The following is an 18,619-nucleotide window of genomic DNA, read 5'->3' as shown; positions in this document are numbered from 1 at the left end:
AAAAAAAAAAAAAAAAAAAAAAGTAGTCTTTATTTTTTATTTGTTTTGTTTTTTGGAGACAGGGTCTCATTCCATCACCCAGGCTGGAGTACAGTGGTGTGGTGTGATCATGGCTCACTGCAGCCTCGACCTCCCAGGCTCAAGTGCTCAAGTGTTCCTCCTACCTCAGTCTCCCGAGTAGCTGGGACTACAGGTGCACCACCACACCTAGCTAATTTTTTATTTTTTGTAGAGAGAAGGTCTCCCTATGTTCCCCAGGCTGGTCTTGAGCTCTTAGGCTTAAGTGATCCTCTTGTCTCAGCTTCCCAAATTGTTGGGATTACAGGCTTACGACACTATGCTGGGCTAAAATAGACTTAGAGCAAATGACCATGAGAAGGCTCTGGAGGAGGTGCCATTTAAGCTGCTCCATGAGAAGCCAATACAATGAGTAAGTCCATGTGAAGATTATCTAATATACACACCCCCAACATAAAAGTCCACACCCTGTGGTTTTAGGTTTCCTTTTAATCGTGTTTAACATACTCAACAGAGATGCTTGTTTTCAAACCACACCCAAAACCACTATGCACAGTGTATTACTCACTCTGCTTTGTTGGCCCTGATTGGTCTGTGTGGTTTTGGGCATAACCTCCTAAATCCTCAAGGAAGAGCTGCACTTCACAGCATGTCAATAATGGCATGTGTGAATATATGCACTGATCCCACAAACATGCTCCCTCCTTCCCCTCAGCCTTCTCCTGGAGTCTGGCAGAACCTTAAAGGCTGAAGACAGTCAAGTGTAAGACGCATTTCTCCTAGGAGGTAACAAATACTGCCAGGACATGTTTTTACTAAATATACACTTAACTGAAGCTGCGTTCCAATTTACCTGCTTTGAATTTGCAGAACCCAAAAGGTCCAATGAGAACTGTCTGGCTGAGGTACAGTGCACCTCACATCTACACTTCATGGACCACTGTTGAAAATTTCCAACCTCGGTTGGACACTTTCATGATTTAAGAATGCAAGGCTGTAGGCCGGGCATGGTGACTCATGCCTGTAATCCCAGCACTTTGGGAGGCCGAAGGTGGGGGGTGGATCACCTGAGGTCGAGAGTTCAAGACCAGCCTGACCAACATGAAGAAACCCTGTCTCTACTAAAAATACAAAAATTAGCCAGGGTGGTGGCGCATGCCTGTAATCCCAGCTACTCAGGAGGCTGAGGCAGGAGAATCACTTGAACCCGGGAGGCGGAGGTTGTGATGAAGCGAGATCGCGCCATTGCATTCCAGCCTGGGCAAAAAGAGCGAAACTCCGTCTCAAAAAAAAAAATAGAACGCACAGCTATAAGGTTTCAGACCTTGTTATCACACCGTCGGAACCATCAAGGTGCTCTGAAACATAAAATGAACAACCACTTTCTAGTGTTGACTATGTGCCAGGCACGATCTACTTGCAAAAATGAACTGTCCTAGTGACGACCTTCAAAGGACTCCCAGTGGCATACAGGAGACCAGCATGGAGATAGGCAATCATAATACAGGAAGCCTCCTTTAATCAGTTTATTCAACAGAACCGAGTGCTTACTATGTGCCAGGCACTGTTGTAGGTGCTAGACATACAGCAGTAAATGAAACAGACACAAAATCCTTGCCCTCATCAAGCTCATTGTATTCTAAAGGAGTGGACAATAAAGAAATAAATTCATAAAATATATGGGAATCAGATGGTGATAAACCTGATCAAGAAGAGAAGGAAAGGTTAGGAGCAGTGACTCACCCCGGTAATCCCAGCACTTTGGGAGGCAGAGGCGGGTGGATCACCTGAGGTCAGGAGTTTGAGACCAGCCTGGCCAACATGGTGAAACCCGAACTCTACTAAAAATACAAAAATTAGCCTGGCGTGTTGGTGGGCGCCTGTAATCCCAGCTATTTGGGAGGCTGAGGCAGGAGAATCGCTTGAACCCAGGAGGCAGAGGTTGTAGTGCCATTGCACTCCAGCCTGGGCAACAGTGAGACTCTGTCTCAAAAAAACAAAAATACAGAAAACAAAAAAAAGAAGGAAAATCAAGACGAGAAGAAGAGAAAGTTGCTAGGAAGTATGGGTGGAAGGGATGTTATTATGACTTTAATGAGGTGAGGGAAGGTTATCACATCTGAAAAGGTGACACTGGGAGTGGTGGAGAAGAACTGTGTAGGGCTTTGCAGGCTGTTGTAAGGATGTTAGCTTTCACTGAGTTGGTGAACCACAAGAGGGTCTTGATCAGGGGACTGACATAATCTCACTTTTGTTTTAAAAGGATTCCTCTGCTTGTTATTAAGAGAATAAAGCGAAGGTTTCCAAAGGTAGAAACTCACAGACAAGTTAGCAGGTTATTCAATACCCTGGTTGAGAAATGGTGGTGACTTGGACCAGGTGGTAGCCATTGGGGTGGTAGATATGGGATTCGTTGATGGGTTGATTGGACACGGGGAGGTAACAAGAAAAGAAGATTCAAGGATGCTTACAACATTTTTTGATCTGAGCAACTGGAAGAACCAGGTTGCCATTATTAACATGGGAAAGATGACAGGAAGAGAAGATTGGAGGTAGAGGAGACCAGGTATTTGGCAGGTTGAATGTGTGTAGTACATTGAATATTTAATAGATGTGGCAAACAGGCATCTGAATGTGAGAGATCTGGCTTTCAGGAGAGAGGTCTAGGGCTGGTGATACAATTTTGTAACTTATAAGCCTAGAGATGATTTCTTTTTTCTTTTTTCTTTTTTTAGACGAAATCTTGCTCTGTTGCCCAGGCTGGAGTGCAGTGGCTTGATCTCGACTCACTGCAACTTCTTCCTTCTGGGTTCAAGCGATTCTCCTGCCTCAGCCTCCTGAGTAGCTGGGATTACAGGTGTGCGCCACCATGCCCAGCTAAGTTTTGTATTTTTAGTAGAGACAGTGTTTCCATGTTGGTCAGGCTGGTCTCGAACTCCTGACCTCGTGATCTGCTTGCCTCTGTCTCCCAAAGTGCTGGGATTACAGATGTGAGCCACCGTGCCCAGCTGAGATGATTTATTTATTGAGATGAAGTCTTACTCTGTTGCCCAGGCTGGAGGGCAGTGGCATGATCTTGGCTCACTGTAACCTCTGCCTCCTGGGTTCAAGCGATTCTCCTGCCTCAGCCTCCCAAGTGGCTGGGATTACAGGCATACACCACCACGATCGGCTAATTTTTGTATTTTTAGTAGAGACAAGGTTTTGCCATGTTGGCCAGGCTGGTCTCGAACTCCTGACTTCAGGTGATCTGCCCACCTCGGTCTCCCAAAGTGCTAGGATTACAGGCATGAGCCACTGTGCCTGGCCCTAGAGATTCTTTCTTTTCTTTTTTTCTGAGATGGAGTGTTGCTCTGTCACCAGGCTGGAGTGCAGTGGCGCGACCTGGGCTTACTGCCAACTCTGCCTCCTGGGTTCAAGAGATTCTCCTTTCTCAGCCTCTGGAGCAGCTGGAATTACAGGCACGTGCCACCACGCCCAGCTAATTTTTGTATTTTTAGTAGAGACAGGGTTTCGTCATGTTGCCCAGGCTGGTCTCGAACTCCTGACCTCAGCTAATCTGCCCACCTCAGCCTCCCAAAGTGCTGGGATTACAGGATTGAGCCACCGCGCCTGGACCTAGAGATGATTTCTAAAGCTATAAGCTAGAACCAACTGATGAACATAGTTAGAGAAAGGATGAGGTTCAGGGGCTGAGCCCTGGGATATTTCAACTTCAGAGGTCACAGAGATGAGGAGACACCAGCAAAGTGTAGTTAGCAAGGTAAGGAGAACATCAGGAAAGGGTGAGAGTGGAGGTCAAGTGAAGGAAGTATTTCAAGGACATGAAGGGGTCACCCCTGCATGTGAGAGATGGAATCAAATGCGTTGGTGTATAGGGGTTGGCTTGAGACAGGAGCCCCAGACTGCAGAGTGGGAGGAGGGAAGGCAGAGCGTCTGAGCACAGCTGCAGGTGTGAGTTGGGGAAGAGATGGCAGGGTGCCAAAGTTCTCTTCTTGCTGCCCCAAGTGCTATGGGAAAGCAGGACATGGCTGAGAGTAAAGTAGAGCAAGGAGCATTAGAGGATTGGTGAGAGAGGAAAAACTATGAAACAGTCATCTGGGAGAATGGGATAGGGCTGAGAGAAGTGTAGTAGGATGGCTGGGCAGCAACAACGTGCTTGTTGAGGCCTGTGGTCTTGAATTTAAGGTGAGACCTGTCAACGTGCTTATACATTCTTCTGCGGCCACATTAGGCTGCAGGCAAGGGGTGGGTGGAGGGTTGGATTTAACCAGGGTTGGGTTTGCTGAGTAGAATAAAGGGAGAAGTGAAGAAGAAAAGAACAAAACTGTAGAATCTGAGTTGGAAAAGGGGGAAATAGAGGCCATGGGAAATGAGGGGCAGTGAAAAGGAAGCAGAATTGATAAAGGGATTGCAGGTCCTGGCAAAGCAGAAAGGTCATTAGAGTTGGAGCATAATAGAGTTAACAATAGGAGGTGGTGGCTGAAAAGTGAATCTTGACATTGAGATTCTGGCAACTAAGATTTTTTTTTTTTTTAGATTGAGTTTCGCTCTTGTTGCCCAGGCTGGAGTGCAGTAGTGTGATCTCGGCTCACCGCAACCTCCACCTCCCACGTTCAAGCGATTCTCCTGCCTCAGTCTCCCGAGTAGCTGGGACTACAGGTGCCTGCCACCATGCCTGGCTAATTTTTTTCTATTTGTAGTAGAGATGGGGTTTTGCCATGTTGGGCAGTTTGGTCTCGAACTCCTGACCTCATGTGATCCGCCCGTCTTGGCCTCACAAAGTGCTGAGATTACAGGCGTGAGCCATCTCGCCCTGCTGGGAACTAAGATTTTTATTATTTTATTTTATTTTTTATTTTTTGAGATGGAGTCTTGCTCTGCCATCCAGGCTGGAGTGCAGTGGTGCAATCTTGGCTCACTGCAACTTCTGCTTCCCAGGTTCAAGCAATTCTCCTGCCTCAGTCTCTGGAGTAGCTGGGATTACAGGCATGCACCATCATGCCCGGCTAATTTTTGTATTTTTAGTAGAGATGGGGTTTCACCATGTTTCACCATGTTGTTTGCTTTTTTATTTTTGAGACAGTCTTGCTCTGTTGCCCAGGCTGGAGTGCCGTGCTGCAATCTTGGCTCACTGGCAACCTCTGCCTCCCAGGTTCAAGCCAATTCTTTCTCAGCCTCTGGAGTAGCGGATACAGATGTCACCCCACCATGCCATGTTAATTTTGTTTGATATTTTTTACGGGAGAATTGTGGGTTCCCACATGTTGGCCAGGCCTGGTCCTGAAACTCCTGACCTTCAAGTGATCCCACCTGCCTTCCTGGCCTCCCAAAAGTGCCTGGGATTCAGGTATGAGCCACGCCTCACTTTGGCCCCTAAGGATTGGTTTGACAAGGCCTAAGCATGGGCAAACTATGCGCAGACGCGGTGCCTCAAGCCCTGGTAATCCCAGCACTTGGGAGGCCGAAAGGGGCGGATCACGAGGTCAGGGAGCATCGAGACCATCCCTGGCTTAACATGCAGTGAAACACCGTCTCTACAAAAAATCCAAAAAAAAAAAAAAAACTAGCCCGGCAAGGTGGCGGGCACCTGTTAGTTCCAGCTATCGGGAGGGTGAGGCCAGGATGGCGGGAACCTGGGAGGCGGAGCCTTGTGCAGTGAGCTGAGATCCAGCCACGCAATCCAGCTGGGCGACCAGAAGAGACATCCGTTCTCAAAAAAAAAAAAAACGTCTCAAAAAAAAAAAAAAAAAAGAAATGCGCTTGATAATGGCTGGTTGAAGGAATGTATTACTATGAACCTTAGTTAACCTCTTTGAAATTCCTTATGCTCATGGGGTACAAATACCTTCATTACCTCAAACTTGTAAATAAAACTAGAAATGTGAAAACACTTTGTAAATTGTAAAACATGCTACTTGTTTTAACGCTGTATGATACTATGTTGCAAATATGTATAATGCAGTACCTCTGTTGTGCTAAAAATTGTCTTTCTGGGAATCATGTTTACTCAAATCAGAAAAAAACCCTAAAACATCATATTAATGATCCAGTCATATGTAATACAAAATTAATTTGATTAGTTAGAAAAAACCATGAGCCTGATTATTTCCTCTTACCATTTCCCAAAGTGGTTTCTATCATCTTCAGGTTGCCTGTTTTCTACTAAGTAAGCATTAATCAACGGCAAATAATTATCCTTTTCTCCTGGCCCAGATTAGATCCTATCTTGTCGCTCATTGTGTATTCATTTATTTTCACCAGTGAATCATTAACTCCTTGAAAGCAGGCATCTTGATCTTATCTTCAGCATCCAATGACTATTAGCTGGTACTGAATATTTGTGGTACATATATATTTTTAATTTTAAAAATTTTTTTTTTTGAGACAGAGTCTCACTCTGTGGCCCAGGCTGGAGTGCAGTGGCTCCATCTTGGCTCACTGCAACCTCCACCTCCTGGGTTCAAGCAATTCTCCTGCCTCAGCCTCCTGAGTAGCTGGGACTACAGGTGTGCACCACCATGTCCGGCTAGTTTTTTTTTTTGGCTTTTATTTTGCATTTTAGTAGAGTCAGGGTTTCATCAGGTTGACCAGGCTGGTCTCGAATTCCTGAACTCAGGCAATCCACTTGCCTTGGCCTCCCAAAGTGCTGGGATTATAGGCAGGAGCCACCGCACCTGGCCACGTTGGTTGAATTTAATAGGTAAATTTATCCTGGAAATTGATGTTACACCTTTATTCGTTCCCAAAATGCCACTACACTTTACATAATTTTATTTAAATACAAGTATACGATCATTTGTTATATTACGAAATGCTTTATATACTTTAAATAATTTGAAAGGCAGAAGGATCAATATGTAGGGATATTGGATTTCATTTTATCTCCCAAGTTTCTGTATTTTTTTTTTTTTTTTGAGACAGAGTCTCGCTCTGTCGCCCAGGCTGCAGTGCGGTGGCATGATCTTGGCTCACTGCAACCTCCACCTCTGGGGTTCAAGTGATTCTCCTGCCTCAGCCTCCCAAGTAGCTGGGACTACAGGGACCTGCCGCCATGCCAGGCTAATTTTTGTGTTTTTAGTAGAGACAGGGTTTCACCATATTGGCCAGGCTGGTCTCAAACTCCTGACCTTGTGATCCACCTGCCTCGGCCTCCCAAAGTGCTGGGGTTACAGGCCTGAGCCACCGTGCCCCCTATCTCCCAAGTTTCTAGTGTCTGTGTTGTTGTGGGCACACCAAATAATGAGCAATAACGAATGAAGCCATTTTACTATTTTTTTTTTTTAGATGGAGTCTTGCTCTGTTGTCCAGGCTGGAGTGCAGTGGCACAATCTTGGCTCATGCAACCTCCACTTCCAGGGTTCAAGTGATTCTCCTGCCTTGGCCTCCCGAGTAGCTGGGATTAGGGGTGTGCACCACCACGCCTAATTTTTGTATTTTTAGTACAGACGGGGTTTCAGCATGTTGGCCAAGCTGGTCTCAAACTCCTGATCTTGTGATTCGCCTGCCTCGGCCCCCCAAAGTGCTGGGATTACAGACATGAGCCATCACGCTGGCCCATTTCACTATTTTCTTTGAGAAATGATAACAGAAAGTTAAGAATGTCAGCAAGCTTTTTTTCTGATTTTTTAGGCCAACTTTATTTTGTTTGCATCTCTTTATGATCTGCTAAATGGTTCTGTCTACATCTCTTAAAAGAAGTACGTGCTCATATGTTTCACTCTTTAATTTTGACTTAATTATTATATACACAAACAAGTCTCTTGATCCTGCCCATAAAACAGTTACTATAGCTTCTCACTACTTGTTGTTTTTATATCAGCCCTGCCTGACTCTTATTTTTTTGTTGAATAAGCTCAGACACAGAATGGTCTAAGCATTCTGGAGGAAGAGCTCTCTGAAACTAATTTTAAAATAAACTTCTTCAGAATTTGTGATTCTTTTGGGTCCATGTTTACATTTCCAAATCTTCTTTCTTTATAGTGATCAATTTAGGGCCGGACGCGGTGGCTCAAGCCTGTAATCCCAGCACTTTGGGAGGCCCAGACGGGCGGATCACGAGGTCAGGAGATCGAGACCATCCTGGCTAACACGGTGAAACCCCGTCTCTACTAAAAAATACAAAAAACTAGCCGGGCGAGGTGGCGGGCGCCTGTAGTCCCAGCTACTCGGAAGGCTGAGCCAGGAGAATGGCGTAAATCCGGGAGGTGGAGCTTGTAGTGAGCTGAGATCCGGCCACTGCACTCCAGCCTGAGTGACAGAGCAAGACTCCGTCTCAAAAAAAAAAAAAAAGTGATCAATTTAGTTAAATAGAAAACCTCTCCTGTAGTAGAACTGTTCATGTTGAAAATAAAAGAAAACCTCTTTGTGGAGGCAGAAGTAATGAGGGGAAATGCTTTTTGTGTATATCCTGTGGTTTTTCTCATTCTTTTATTTTCTTTTTTTGAGACGGAGTCTTGCTCTGTCGCCCATGCTGGAGTGCAGTGGCCCGATCTTGGCTCACTGCAACCTTTGCCTCCGGGGTTCAAGCGACTCTCTCGCCTCAGCTTCCTGAGTAGCTGGGATTACAAGCGCCAGCCACAGCTCCCGGCTAATTTTTTTTATTTTTATTTTTGAGACGGAGTTTCGCCCTGTCACCCAGGCTGGAGTGCAGTGGCACAATCTAGGCTCACTGCAACCTCCACTTCCCGGGTTCCAGCGATTCTCCTGCCTCAGCCACCTGAGTAGCTGGCATTACAGGCGCTTGTCACCACACCCGGCTAATTTTTTGTATCTTTAGTAGAGACGGGGGTTTCACCATGTTGGCCAGGCTGGTCTCGAACTCCTGACCTCGTGATCCGCCCGCCTCGGCCTCCCAAAGCGTCGAGATTACAGGCGTGAGCCACCACGCCAGGCCTAATTTTTGTAAGAGACGGGGTTTCGCCTTGGCCGAGCTGGTCTTGAACTCCTGGCCTTAGGTAATCCACCCGCCCAGTCACCCAAAGTGCTGGGATTACAGGCGTGAGCCACCATGCCCGGCCGATTTCCTCATTCATTAATTCACATATCTCATCTATTAAATGTGTAATACATTGACGATAATCGATTTCACTGTTGCCTCCTAAATTTTCCTTCTGAGCGCGTCTTTATTTCATACCAAGGTCTTGAGAATTAGATTCGGTTCAAATGGTTTTCAAGTTCTAGGTAAAGTACTTCGTCTGCGAACATTAAAATTGTTAAGTAACAATAAAAGGGCCTCTCAAATTGATTTTTTTTCACTAACACTAATTTTTCTTAATTTGTTTGTGACGTGCGCTGTATGTAAAAAGTGACGACACTCCTTTCCTTGTGTTTTCAAACACCAAGCAAGTCTGCAGTGCTCCAGGGCGTTTCACCCTTTGCCAGGTCGCTCTGTCCCCACTCGGAGAGCCTCAATTTCTCAAGGCAATCCCTGTAACACCAACTTTTTACTTTACCAAGACATAAAATAACCTTCCTTGCTTATTTTAGCCGTCACTCTTCCCCATGCTTGTCCGTCAGGGTTGAGCGGCGCTGACTTGATGACACCTGCTTACTGTCGTTATACTCAGCATTTTCAGATAGCCAAGATAGGCCATTCCCTGGTTGGATGGGACCTTGTTGTAACAGCACGACTCCGCACAAGCCGCTTTGAAAATCAATCTGCAGACGTTTGCTTGTTCTCCAGACAGAAACTCTGACCCCACACTCACCCTTCCCATCCCAATTCTCGCTCGAAGATTGAAGAGCCTGGGAACCGTCTCTCTAACACTACCCAGGACTGGCCCAAGAGAACTGGACCTTGCGCGCCTAGGATCCCGGCGCCGCAACGTCTGTCGGCGTGCGTGACGCCAGCGCGCTTGCGCGCACGGAGGCCCGCCCCTACATCCGGGGCCTGGACGGCAGCAGGGCCGCCGCGCGGAGGTCACGTGGCTCTTTCCTTTCCGTCTCTGGCCGGCTGGGCGCGGGCGACTGCTGGCGAGGCGCGTGGAACCTTACGCTGGTTCCCCTTCGTCTCCTCTCCCGGCCCGGGTCACTAGAGAGTTCGCTGACGCCGGGTGAGCTGAGCCTGCCGCCAAGATGCCGGCCTATTTTCAGAGGCCGGAAAATGCCCTCAAACGCGCCAACGGTGAGTAGCTGATCGGGGCGCGCCGGGCTGGGGCGGCCCGAGGCCTCCGAGGTCGAGAGCGCGGGCCTGTTTCCCACTGCTCTGCCGCCCGGCCCGCGCGGGGAGAGGAGACCGATGCGGCCTGCTAGCTGCTGTCCCAGCCCGTGGTTGGGCATGGGTTTTCTTCTCACTTTATCGACTGGGGTCTGGGAGGCGCGGAGCCCGGAACCGTCGCCCCGGGGGCCCTTCCTTCCCCCTGCCGCCTTCGGGTGCGTCGCGGGGACCGCAGCCGGGGAGACAGCCCCTACGCAGGCTGGAGCTCCCTCCCCGCTGCCTGCCTCCGCTGGCTCTCCAGGTCCCTGGAGCTTTGGTCTGCTTAGGCCCCGCGCCCCCAGCCGCCATCTGGGAGTGCCGGGGAGTAAGAAACATGGCTCCCTCCCGGGGACAATGCACGCGAGAGCCTCGGCTCCACCTCCTGCCCGGGCCGGGAGCCCTACGGACCCACCCCCGGTCCTCCCGCAGCCACCCCCGCTCTCCAAACCGCGCTCAGTACTTTGCTGGGTCAGGGTCCACTTACCCTTCACCCAGCCGCTTTATATCCACTTAGGGGCCTCTTGACCCATTTAACCTGATTCCTGTTTTTTTGCTTTGTTTTGTTTTGTTTTTGTTTTTTCCTTTTTCCTGGCATTGATTAGAAGCATTCCGAAAGCCTGTTCCGAATCACTGGAAGTTGGACTAGAGTTAATGTAAAGGGACTTCACGTCTCCTCTTAAAGATAACGAAACAGGCCTAGAGAGAGGTTTCCCCAAGGTCACTCCGGGAGTTGTTGAGCCAAGAGACTTAAAACCAACGTCTCTTGACATCCAGATCAGTCCTTTTTTCTCTTTTTTTCTGCCACAGTGCTGCTTTCTGCGATTTCTGTTTTCATATGTGTACTTCGGCCATTGGCGCTTGAGGGAAAAACTTCTGTGCCCCGATCTCTCCAAGGCGCTTGAGGGAAAAACTTCTGTGCCCCGATCTCTCCAAGGCATTTATTACATTGGCGTTCTGGGGATGCACATGTTCTTGCCTAGTCTCTGGGCTTAAGAAACTTTGTTTTAGGGTTTTTTTTTTCTCCCTCTAACCAGACAATTTTAATAATCGTTAGGGCATGGATAGCTCTTCTTTTCATCCTTCCTTCACCGAAATAGAAGTTTTGGATTTTACCCATGTTGTAGATGAGTATACCTTGTGAGTTACAGTTTTATGTTGCAGAGCTTATTTTGTTAGCTTCTTTGAAAGTTCATCTTGTGAAGACGGCAGTTTGAGTCAGCACATAAACTGATAATCTGGCAGGACCAGAGATATGTTGGTCATATACTTTTTAAAGTAAAAGTAACACTTTTGTGGGGGAGGGAACTGGTCTGTGGAATAGGCTAATTCCACATTGTGTGGAATGGAGTAATTGTTTTAAAAACCTATTCAAACTACAACATAGGTGTGATCGCTAATTCATTCTAATGATAACCAGTGATCTAATGGTTAGAGCAGACAAGAAGTTTTAAGATGTTTATTAATATATCGGAAAGAAGAGATAGAAATGGAACTTTGTCACTATCAACCAAACTGTAGCAAAGTTTATGACTTTTCGACGTTTCGAAACTTAGAATTTGTAGTATACAAAATGATTTGCATGAAATGACTACTCTGCATGGCTGTTGTGGATGTTTTACAGTCATTTGCATGCTTTGCCCAACAGGTATTTTTTTTCCTGTGCTAGTAGGCCAAAGCACTATAACGGCCTACATACTACATATCTGGTGTGTTCGGGCCTTGTTTCCTTTATTGCTTCTCTTTTTGGAATCTTCATAAGAACTTGATACAGAAAAGATATGTAGTGTGCATCAAACATTTTTTTCCTGTTTCTAAATTGACAGGCTTGATTCATAAAGGGCAGTTAAGAAAAGGATCTGAAATTAAAGTAGGCAAGATGAGGGACACCGGGGGAACCTTGAGTTTTGTTTGTGTAGCTTTTTAAAAAAGACTGTGGGGACGCCTTGCTTGCAGCCCTTTGAAGCTGTTGGATGGGGATGCATGTGTTACCTTCAGAGTAGAAACTCATACCTTTCATCTTGAGGGATCCCTTCTCAAAAGGAGCAGATCGTGGATGGTCCAGGGCACTGCTTCCAAAACATAAGTGAAGGATCAAAGGGCATTCACCTAATTGGAAATAATCTCATTTTATCTAAATGTTTTATATGTAACATTTATGATCGCAACAATATTTAGACCTAATCTATTGCATTATCTTAATAAAATGTAAATACGTTTAAGTAGAATAGTCATTCAGGTCACCCTAAACATACATATCAGCAATTTTTTGGGGAAAAATTATAGTAGTCATTTGGGAAGGTGAGAACTTGGACCAGCAGTTACAGGCAAGAATTTCGTATCCTGTAATCATTTAGAGGAGGCCCCTTTTTCGTATTATATCCTTAGTAGTGCCAAACTAACTGCTGCTGACCTTATTATAGTTCATGTTCTACAACCAGTGCCTTTAAAAAATAAAGCTGTTATTAAGTCCACAAATTGAGTAACATTGTAGCATATCTATTTGGTCTGTTGCACAAATAAACTAGTAAACATCATCCTTTATATATACTTTCAGTAATGAATTTGAAAGGTATGCTCCAAATGCTCACCCATCCAGTAAGGTTTATAATTCTAGATTTTAATTTTTATTTCTATAATATTAATCTGGAAGTCAATATTTTAAGTATTGAAATAGAACCTTTAGTTTACGATAGTTCTTTCCAGCCTCAAAAGCTTCCCCTGGCCACCATTAAATAATTCAGAGGAACTAAATTCTTGTATGTAAATTAGGACAAAGGCAGAAGACTGACTGTCATGGATTATGAAAAATCTGTTCTCATTCCAACTATTTATTTATTTATTTAAGACAGAATCTTGCTCTGTTGGCCAGGCTGGAGTGCAGTGGCACTATCTCGGCTCACTGCAACCTCCGCCTCCCGGGCTCAAGCTATTCTCCTGCCTCAGCCTCCCAAGTAGCTGGGATTAACAGGCATGTGCCACCATGCCCGGCTAATTTTTTTATTATTTTCAGTAGAGACAGGGTTTCACTATGTTTCCCAGGCTGATCTTGAAACCCTGGCCTCAAGTGACCTGCTCGCCTCGGCCTCCCAAAGTGCTGGGATTTACTGGCGTGAGCCCCCACACCTGGCTAAGGAATCAAGTTTTAATTGACTGTTCAGGAAGTAAAAAATAGTTTCAGTTCCATCTCTAAAAAGCCCTTTTTTAGATTAGGAATTGGATACAATAGGTCGGTTTAGTGCTGCTGCTGTGATTTTCTTAAAGTATAAATTCTGTTAAACACATTTACTCCCAAGTTTTTTGCTGATAAGAGACTGTTTTTGTTAGGAAGAACACCTAATGTACTGTTACATTTTCTTTTCTTTTTTTCTTTTTTGAAACAGTCTCTCCCTCTGTTGCCCAGGCTGGAGTGAGTGACGCAATCTTGGCTCACTGCAACCTCCGCCTCCTGGTTTCAAGTGATTCTAAAGTCTCAGCCTCCAGAGTATTTGGGATTACAGACGTGCACCACCATGCCTGGCTAATTTTTGTGTTTTTAATGGAGACAAGGTTTCACCAAGTTGCCCAGGCTGATCTCTAACTCCTGACCACAAGTGATGCCTGGGCCTCCCATTTACCCAGGTGTGAGCCAAGGCACCTGGCTGTACTGTTACATTTTAGAAAATAACTTTGCATGCACTATAGGAGAAGACCAGGAGAAGACTGCAAGTTTTTTCCCTCCCACTCCCACTCCTACAACAAGGAAAGGCTTATTTCAACAAAGTATCTAGTTGTATTACATCTTTGTTTCATTTAGTAAGTTTTTTTTTTGATAGTAAGATTGACTTAGTGAAAGATGGACTTTTTCATGCAGTGGTGAAGGGTTTTGTCATTATTTGCATGTGAAAAATGTGATTTCATATAAGGAATTATGCAAATATTTATTTCAGTATGTTTTGTGATTCCTGTTGCTAACTTTTTTTTTTTTTTTTTTGAGACTTGTTGCCCAGGCTGGAGTACAGTGGCACTATCTCGGCTCACTTCAACCTCCGCCTCCTGGGTTCGAGTAATTGACCTGCCTCAGCCTCCCAAGTAGCTGGGATTACGGGTGTGCACCACCATGGCCCGGCTATTTTTTGTATTTTTAATAGAGACGAGGTTTCACCACATTGGCCAGGCTGGTCTCGAACTCGACCTCAGGTGATTTGCCCACCTCGGCTTCCCAAAGTGCTGGGATTACAGGCGTGAGCCACCATGCCTGGCCGCAAACTTTTTGATATATTGGAGAGGTGGGGTATTGTTTGTGGTTTTCCTGGAGGAAAGAATGTTGGGAAGCATCATTTCTGGAAGATGGGATCTTTGAAAGAAGAAAGAGAATTACTAAATCTGTGGATCTAATAAGACCCCCAAATAAGGGACATGTTTGCCGATTGCTTGCTTAGCACAGAGTTACGTGGTAGATAATGCTATGTCTTACCGGGTAGCTCTTAAAAGAAAAAGTATTGGCTGGGCACAGTGGCTCATGCCTGTAACCACAGCACTCTGGGAGGCCGAGGTGGGCGGGTCAGGATGTCAAGAGATCGAGACCATCCTGGCTAACACGGTGAAACCCCGTCTCCACTAAAAAAAAAAAAAAAAAAAAAAAAAAAATTAGCCAGGTGTGGTGGCAGGTGCCTGTAGTCCCAGCTACTCAGGAGGCTGAGGCAGGAAAATGACGTGAACCCAGTAGGCAGATCTTGCAGTGAGCAGAGATCAAGCTACTACATTCCAACCTGGGCGACAGAGCCAGACTCCATCAAAAAAAAAAAAAAGTCTTGTTCCAAGGAAAATAAGCAATGATATTTTTAAAAAGGAGAGAGATACATATAGTGTTTTAAGCCTTTTTTAAAAATTAATTTATTTTTTAAATTATACTTTAAGTTCTAGGGTACATGTGCATAACGTGCAGGTTTGTTACATATGTATACTTGTGCCATGTTGGTGTGCTGCACCCATCAACTCGTCAGCACCCATCAATTCGTCATTTATATCAGGTGTAACTCCCAATGCAATCCCTCCCCCCCCCATGATAGGCCCCGATGTTAAGCCTTTTTTTAAATGTAGTGTTTTAGTTCCCCCAAATTATTTTTTAAATGCTCATTGAGAAGTTTGTGTGTGTGTGAAATTTGCAATTATGAATGTTAAGATGAATTTAACCAGTTGACTTAGGGTAAATAACCTCTTTCTGCCTCAGTCTATTAAGTGTACAAAAGAAAAGATGAGGAAATATAAGATAAATTTTAACCTTGGTCAAATAATGTAATGGTAGAGATACTGCTTTTGACTGTTTTTCAAAACAATATGCATAAAACTTAAAATTGGAACTAGATTTTGAAATGTTAGCACATAGAATGCCTTTGGGCTCAGGGGATAATAAATTCAAAAGAATATGAGTTGGCTGGGCATGGTGACTCACGCCTGTAATCCCAGCACTTTGGGAGGCCAAGGCGGGTGGATCATGAGGTCAGGAGTTTGAGACCAGCCTGGCCAAGATGGTGAAACCCTGTCTCTACTGAACATACAAAAATAAGCTGGGCCCTGTGGCTGGTGCCTGTAATCCTAGCTACTCAGGAAGCTGAGGCAGGAGAATCGCTTGAACCTGGGAGGCAGAGGTTGCGGTGAGCTGAGATCACACCAGTGTACTCCAGCTTGGGTGGCACAGCGAGACTCCGTCTCACACACATACTCTATTTTTTTTCCTTTTTTCTTTTTTTCGAGTTGGAGTTTCATTCTTGTTGCCCAGGCTGGAGTGCAGTGGCACCATCTCAGCTCACCTCAACCTCCACCTCCCAGGTTCGTGCTATTCCCAGCCTCCGGAGTAGCTGGGATTACAGGCACGCGCCACTACGCCCTGCTAACAACTTTGTATTTTTAGTAGAGACTGGGTTTCTCCATTTTGGTTATAGAGACTGGGTTTCTGCATTTTGGTTAGGCTAATCTTGAAATCCTAACCTCAAGTGATCTGCCCTTGTCCTCCCAAGGTGTCGGGATTACAGACATGAGCCACTGCGCCTGGCCCCATTTTTCTATTTTTTTATTAAAAAACAAAAAAACTTTTTTAGAGCAGTTTGAGATTTCCAGAGTGTTGGGAAGAGAGTACATAGTTTCATTGACACCACACCCACTTTCTCCTCTGTTGATTTTTATTTGTAACAACTAATGAACCAATACTGACACATTATTTATTTTTTGAGACATGGAGTTTCACTCTTGTCGCCCAGGCTGGAGTGCAGTGGTGCGATTTCGGCTCACTGCAACCTCCCCCTCCTGGTTTCAAGTGAATCTCCTGCCTCAGCCTCCTCAGTAGCTGGGACTACAGGCACATACCACCATGCCCGGCTAATTTTTGTGTTTTTGGTAGAGACGGGTTTCATCATATTGGCCAGGGTGGTCTCCAACTCCAGACCTCAAGTGATTGGCCCACCTCGGCCTCCCAAAGTGCTGGGATTACAGACATGAGCCACTGCTCCTGGCCTGGAACTTTTAAATCACAGTGGAATACAGTGAAATTCAGTTTTACTTGTAGATCATATTGCAACACAGCTCAAGTCTTTCTGTTGTTTTACTTTTGATAATTATGGCATAGCTTTAGAAGTCAGAAATAAATGTAACTTAGTAAAAAGTTGGTAGTGAGTTGGGGAATTGAAATAGCCGTTTAAAAAAGTAAAGTTTAGACTCTTCTGTAGTGTACATAACTAATTTTAATTCTCCTGAATTTTCAGAATTTCTTGAGGTTGGCAAAAGCAGCCTGCTCTGGACGTTCTTTATGATGTTATGAAAAGTAAAAAACATAGAACATGGCAAAAGATACACGAACCAATTATGTTGAAATACTTGGAACTTTGTGTGGATCTTCGCAAGAGCCACTTGGCAAAGGAGGGGTTGTACCAGTATAAAAACATTTGTCAACAGGTACAAACAGAGCTGGGTTGTCTATTTTTAACAAATGCTTTTAGTAATCTGCAGAAGAGCTTACCTTTCAAAGTTAATATATTGTATTTCTCTTAAAATTTGCCTTTAAAACATCTTATGGTTCAATGGAAAATAAGTTCTGAAGAGTTTTGTATTTTGGATTAGGTGAACATAAAATCTCTGGAGGATGTTGTTAGGGCCTATTTGAAAATGGCAGAGGAAAAAACTGAAGCTGCTAAAGAAGAATCTCAACAGATGGTCTTAGATATAGAAGATCTGGATAATATTCAAACTCCTGAGAGGTATGTGGGTTAGACCTCTGATAAATGCTTTGATAGTTAACTTAGTGTTTTTCTTTACATGGGTCTTCGTTTCCTTTTGAAGCAGATGTTGATCAGAAAAAAATGCGAATCTTCGAAGTTTTAAATGCATAGTAACCAATAAATGTATGTAGGTAATAAAAATTCATAGAAGTGGAAAATGACAGCCGTAAGATAGAAAGGCAAATACTAATTTAAATGATCATAATGCAGATTGGGAATTCAGGGAGTGGTTAGTGACACCTTTGCAGTGTGTACAAAGTTGTGGGAAGAATTTGCACTGTTTTCCGATGAACATTGTTGATTTTGGTTTTTAATCACATGGCAAAGTAGGAAACTGTCTAAAATTGTTTTCAACATTTTTTTCTGTCTTTGTAGTGTTCTCCTAAGTGCTGTAAGTGGTGAAGACACTCAGGATCGTACTGACAGATTACTTTTAACTCCATGGGTTAAATTCCTGTGGGAGTCTTACAGGCAGTGTTTGGACCTTCTTAGAAACAATTCTAGAGTAGAGCGCCTTTATCATGATATTGCCCAGCAAGGTAAGATGAGATCAAATCTGAGTGAAGTGCTTTGAAATTGAGGAGTAAATTTTCTGAAAAGTGCTTAAAATGAACGAGTTTTTATCCTTATTGAAATGTTGGCATTCACATGATATTAAATGACTGCGGCCGGATGTGGTGGCTCACACCTGTAATCCCAGCACTTTGGGAGGTCAAGGTGGGTAGATCACTTGAGGTCAGGAGTTCAAGAGCAGTCTGACCAACTTGGTGAAACCCCTTCTCTACTAAAAATACAAAAAATTTAGCTAGGCATTGTGGTACACACCTGTAATCCCAGCTACTCAGGATGCTGAGGTGGGAGGATTGCTTGAACCTAGGAGGCGGAGGTTGCAGTGAGCCAGGATGGCACCGCTACACTCTAGCCTTGGTAACAGCAAGACTCCGTCTCAAAAAAAAACAAAAACAAAAAAACAAAACCAAAATGACCGAGTAAGGAATGTGTTTTCCTCGTTAAAGGAGTTTTGTGTGAATTGTATTTTATTGATATCTGAAAATTTTTTTTTCTTTTTACACAAATATCAGTAACAATGAAAGACATTTTAAAGTCCTTTTGGAATTCTGCATATGACTGAAAAAATAAACTTCCTTTTTTT

The 18,619-nt window shown here is 44.6% G+C and overlaps 1 protein-coding gene across 1 annotated transcript in view; it reads left to right on the top strand.

The window, feature by feature from the left end:
* The first annotated feature begins 9,338 nt into the window (after nucleotides 1–9,338).
* EIF3A (eukaryotic translation initiation factor 3 subunit A) overlaps nucleotides 9,339–18,619 on the top strand; it is a 55,437-nt gene continuing 46,156 nt past the window's right edge. The window contains exons 1-4 of the mRNA XM_017849770.1: nucleotides 9,339–10,144; nucleotides 16,954–17,143; nucleotides 17,309–17,445; nucleotides 17,842–18,005. Coding sequence (XP_017705259.1) covers nucleotides 17,006–17,143; nucleotides 17,309–17,445; nucleotides 17,842–18,005 — 439 coding nt within the window. The 5' untranslated portion in view covers nucleotides 9,339–10,144; nucleotides 16,954–17,005. The remainder of the gene's footprint in view (nucleotides 10,145–16,953; nucleotides 17,144–17,308; nucleotides 17,446–17,841; nucleotides 18,006–18,619) is intronic.

This window comes from Rhinopithecus bieti, unplaced genomic scaffold (genome assembly GCF_001698545.2).
Source record: "Rhinopithecus bieti isolate Rb0 unplaced genomic scaffold, ASM169854v2 scaffold_33066, whole genome shotgun sequence".
In the NCBI taxonomy this organism is placed as follows: domain Eukaryota; kingdom Metazoa; phylum Chordata; class Mammalia; order Primates; family Cercopithecidae; genus Rhinopithecus; species Rhinopithecus bieti.
Note: the sequence above shows the minus strand (reverse complement) of the source record. Positions and strands in the feature narration are given on the sequence as shown.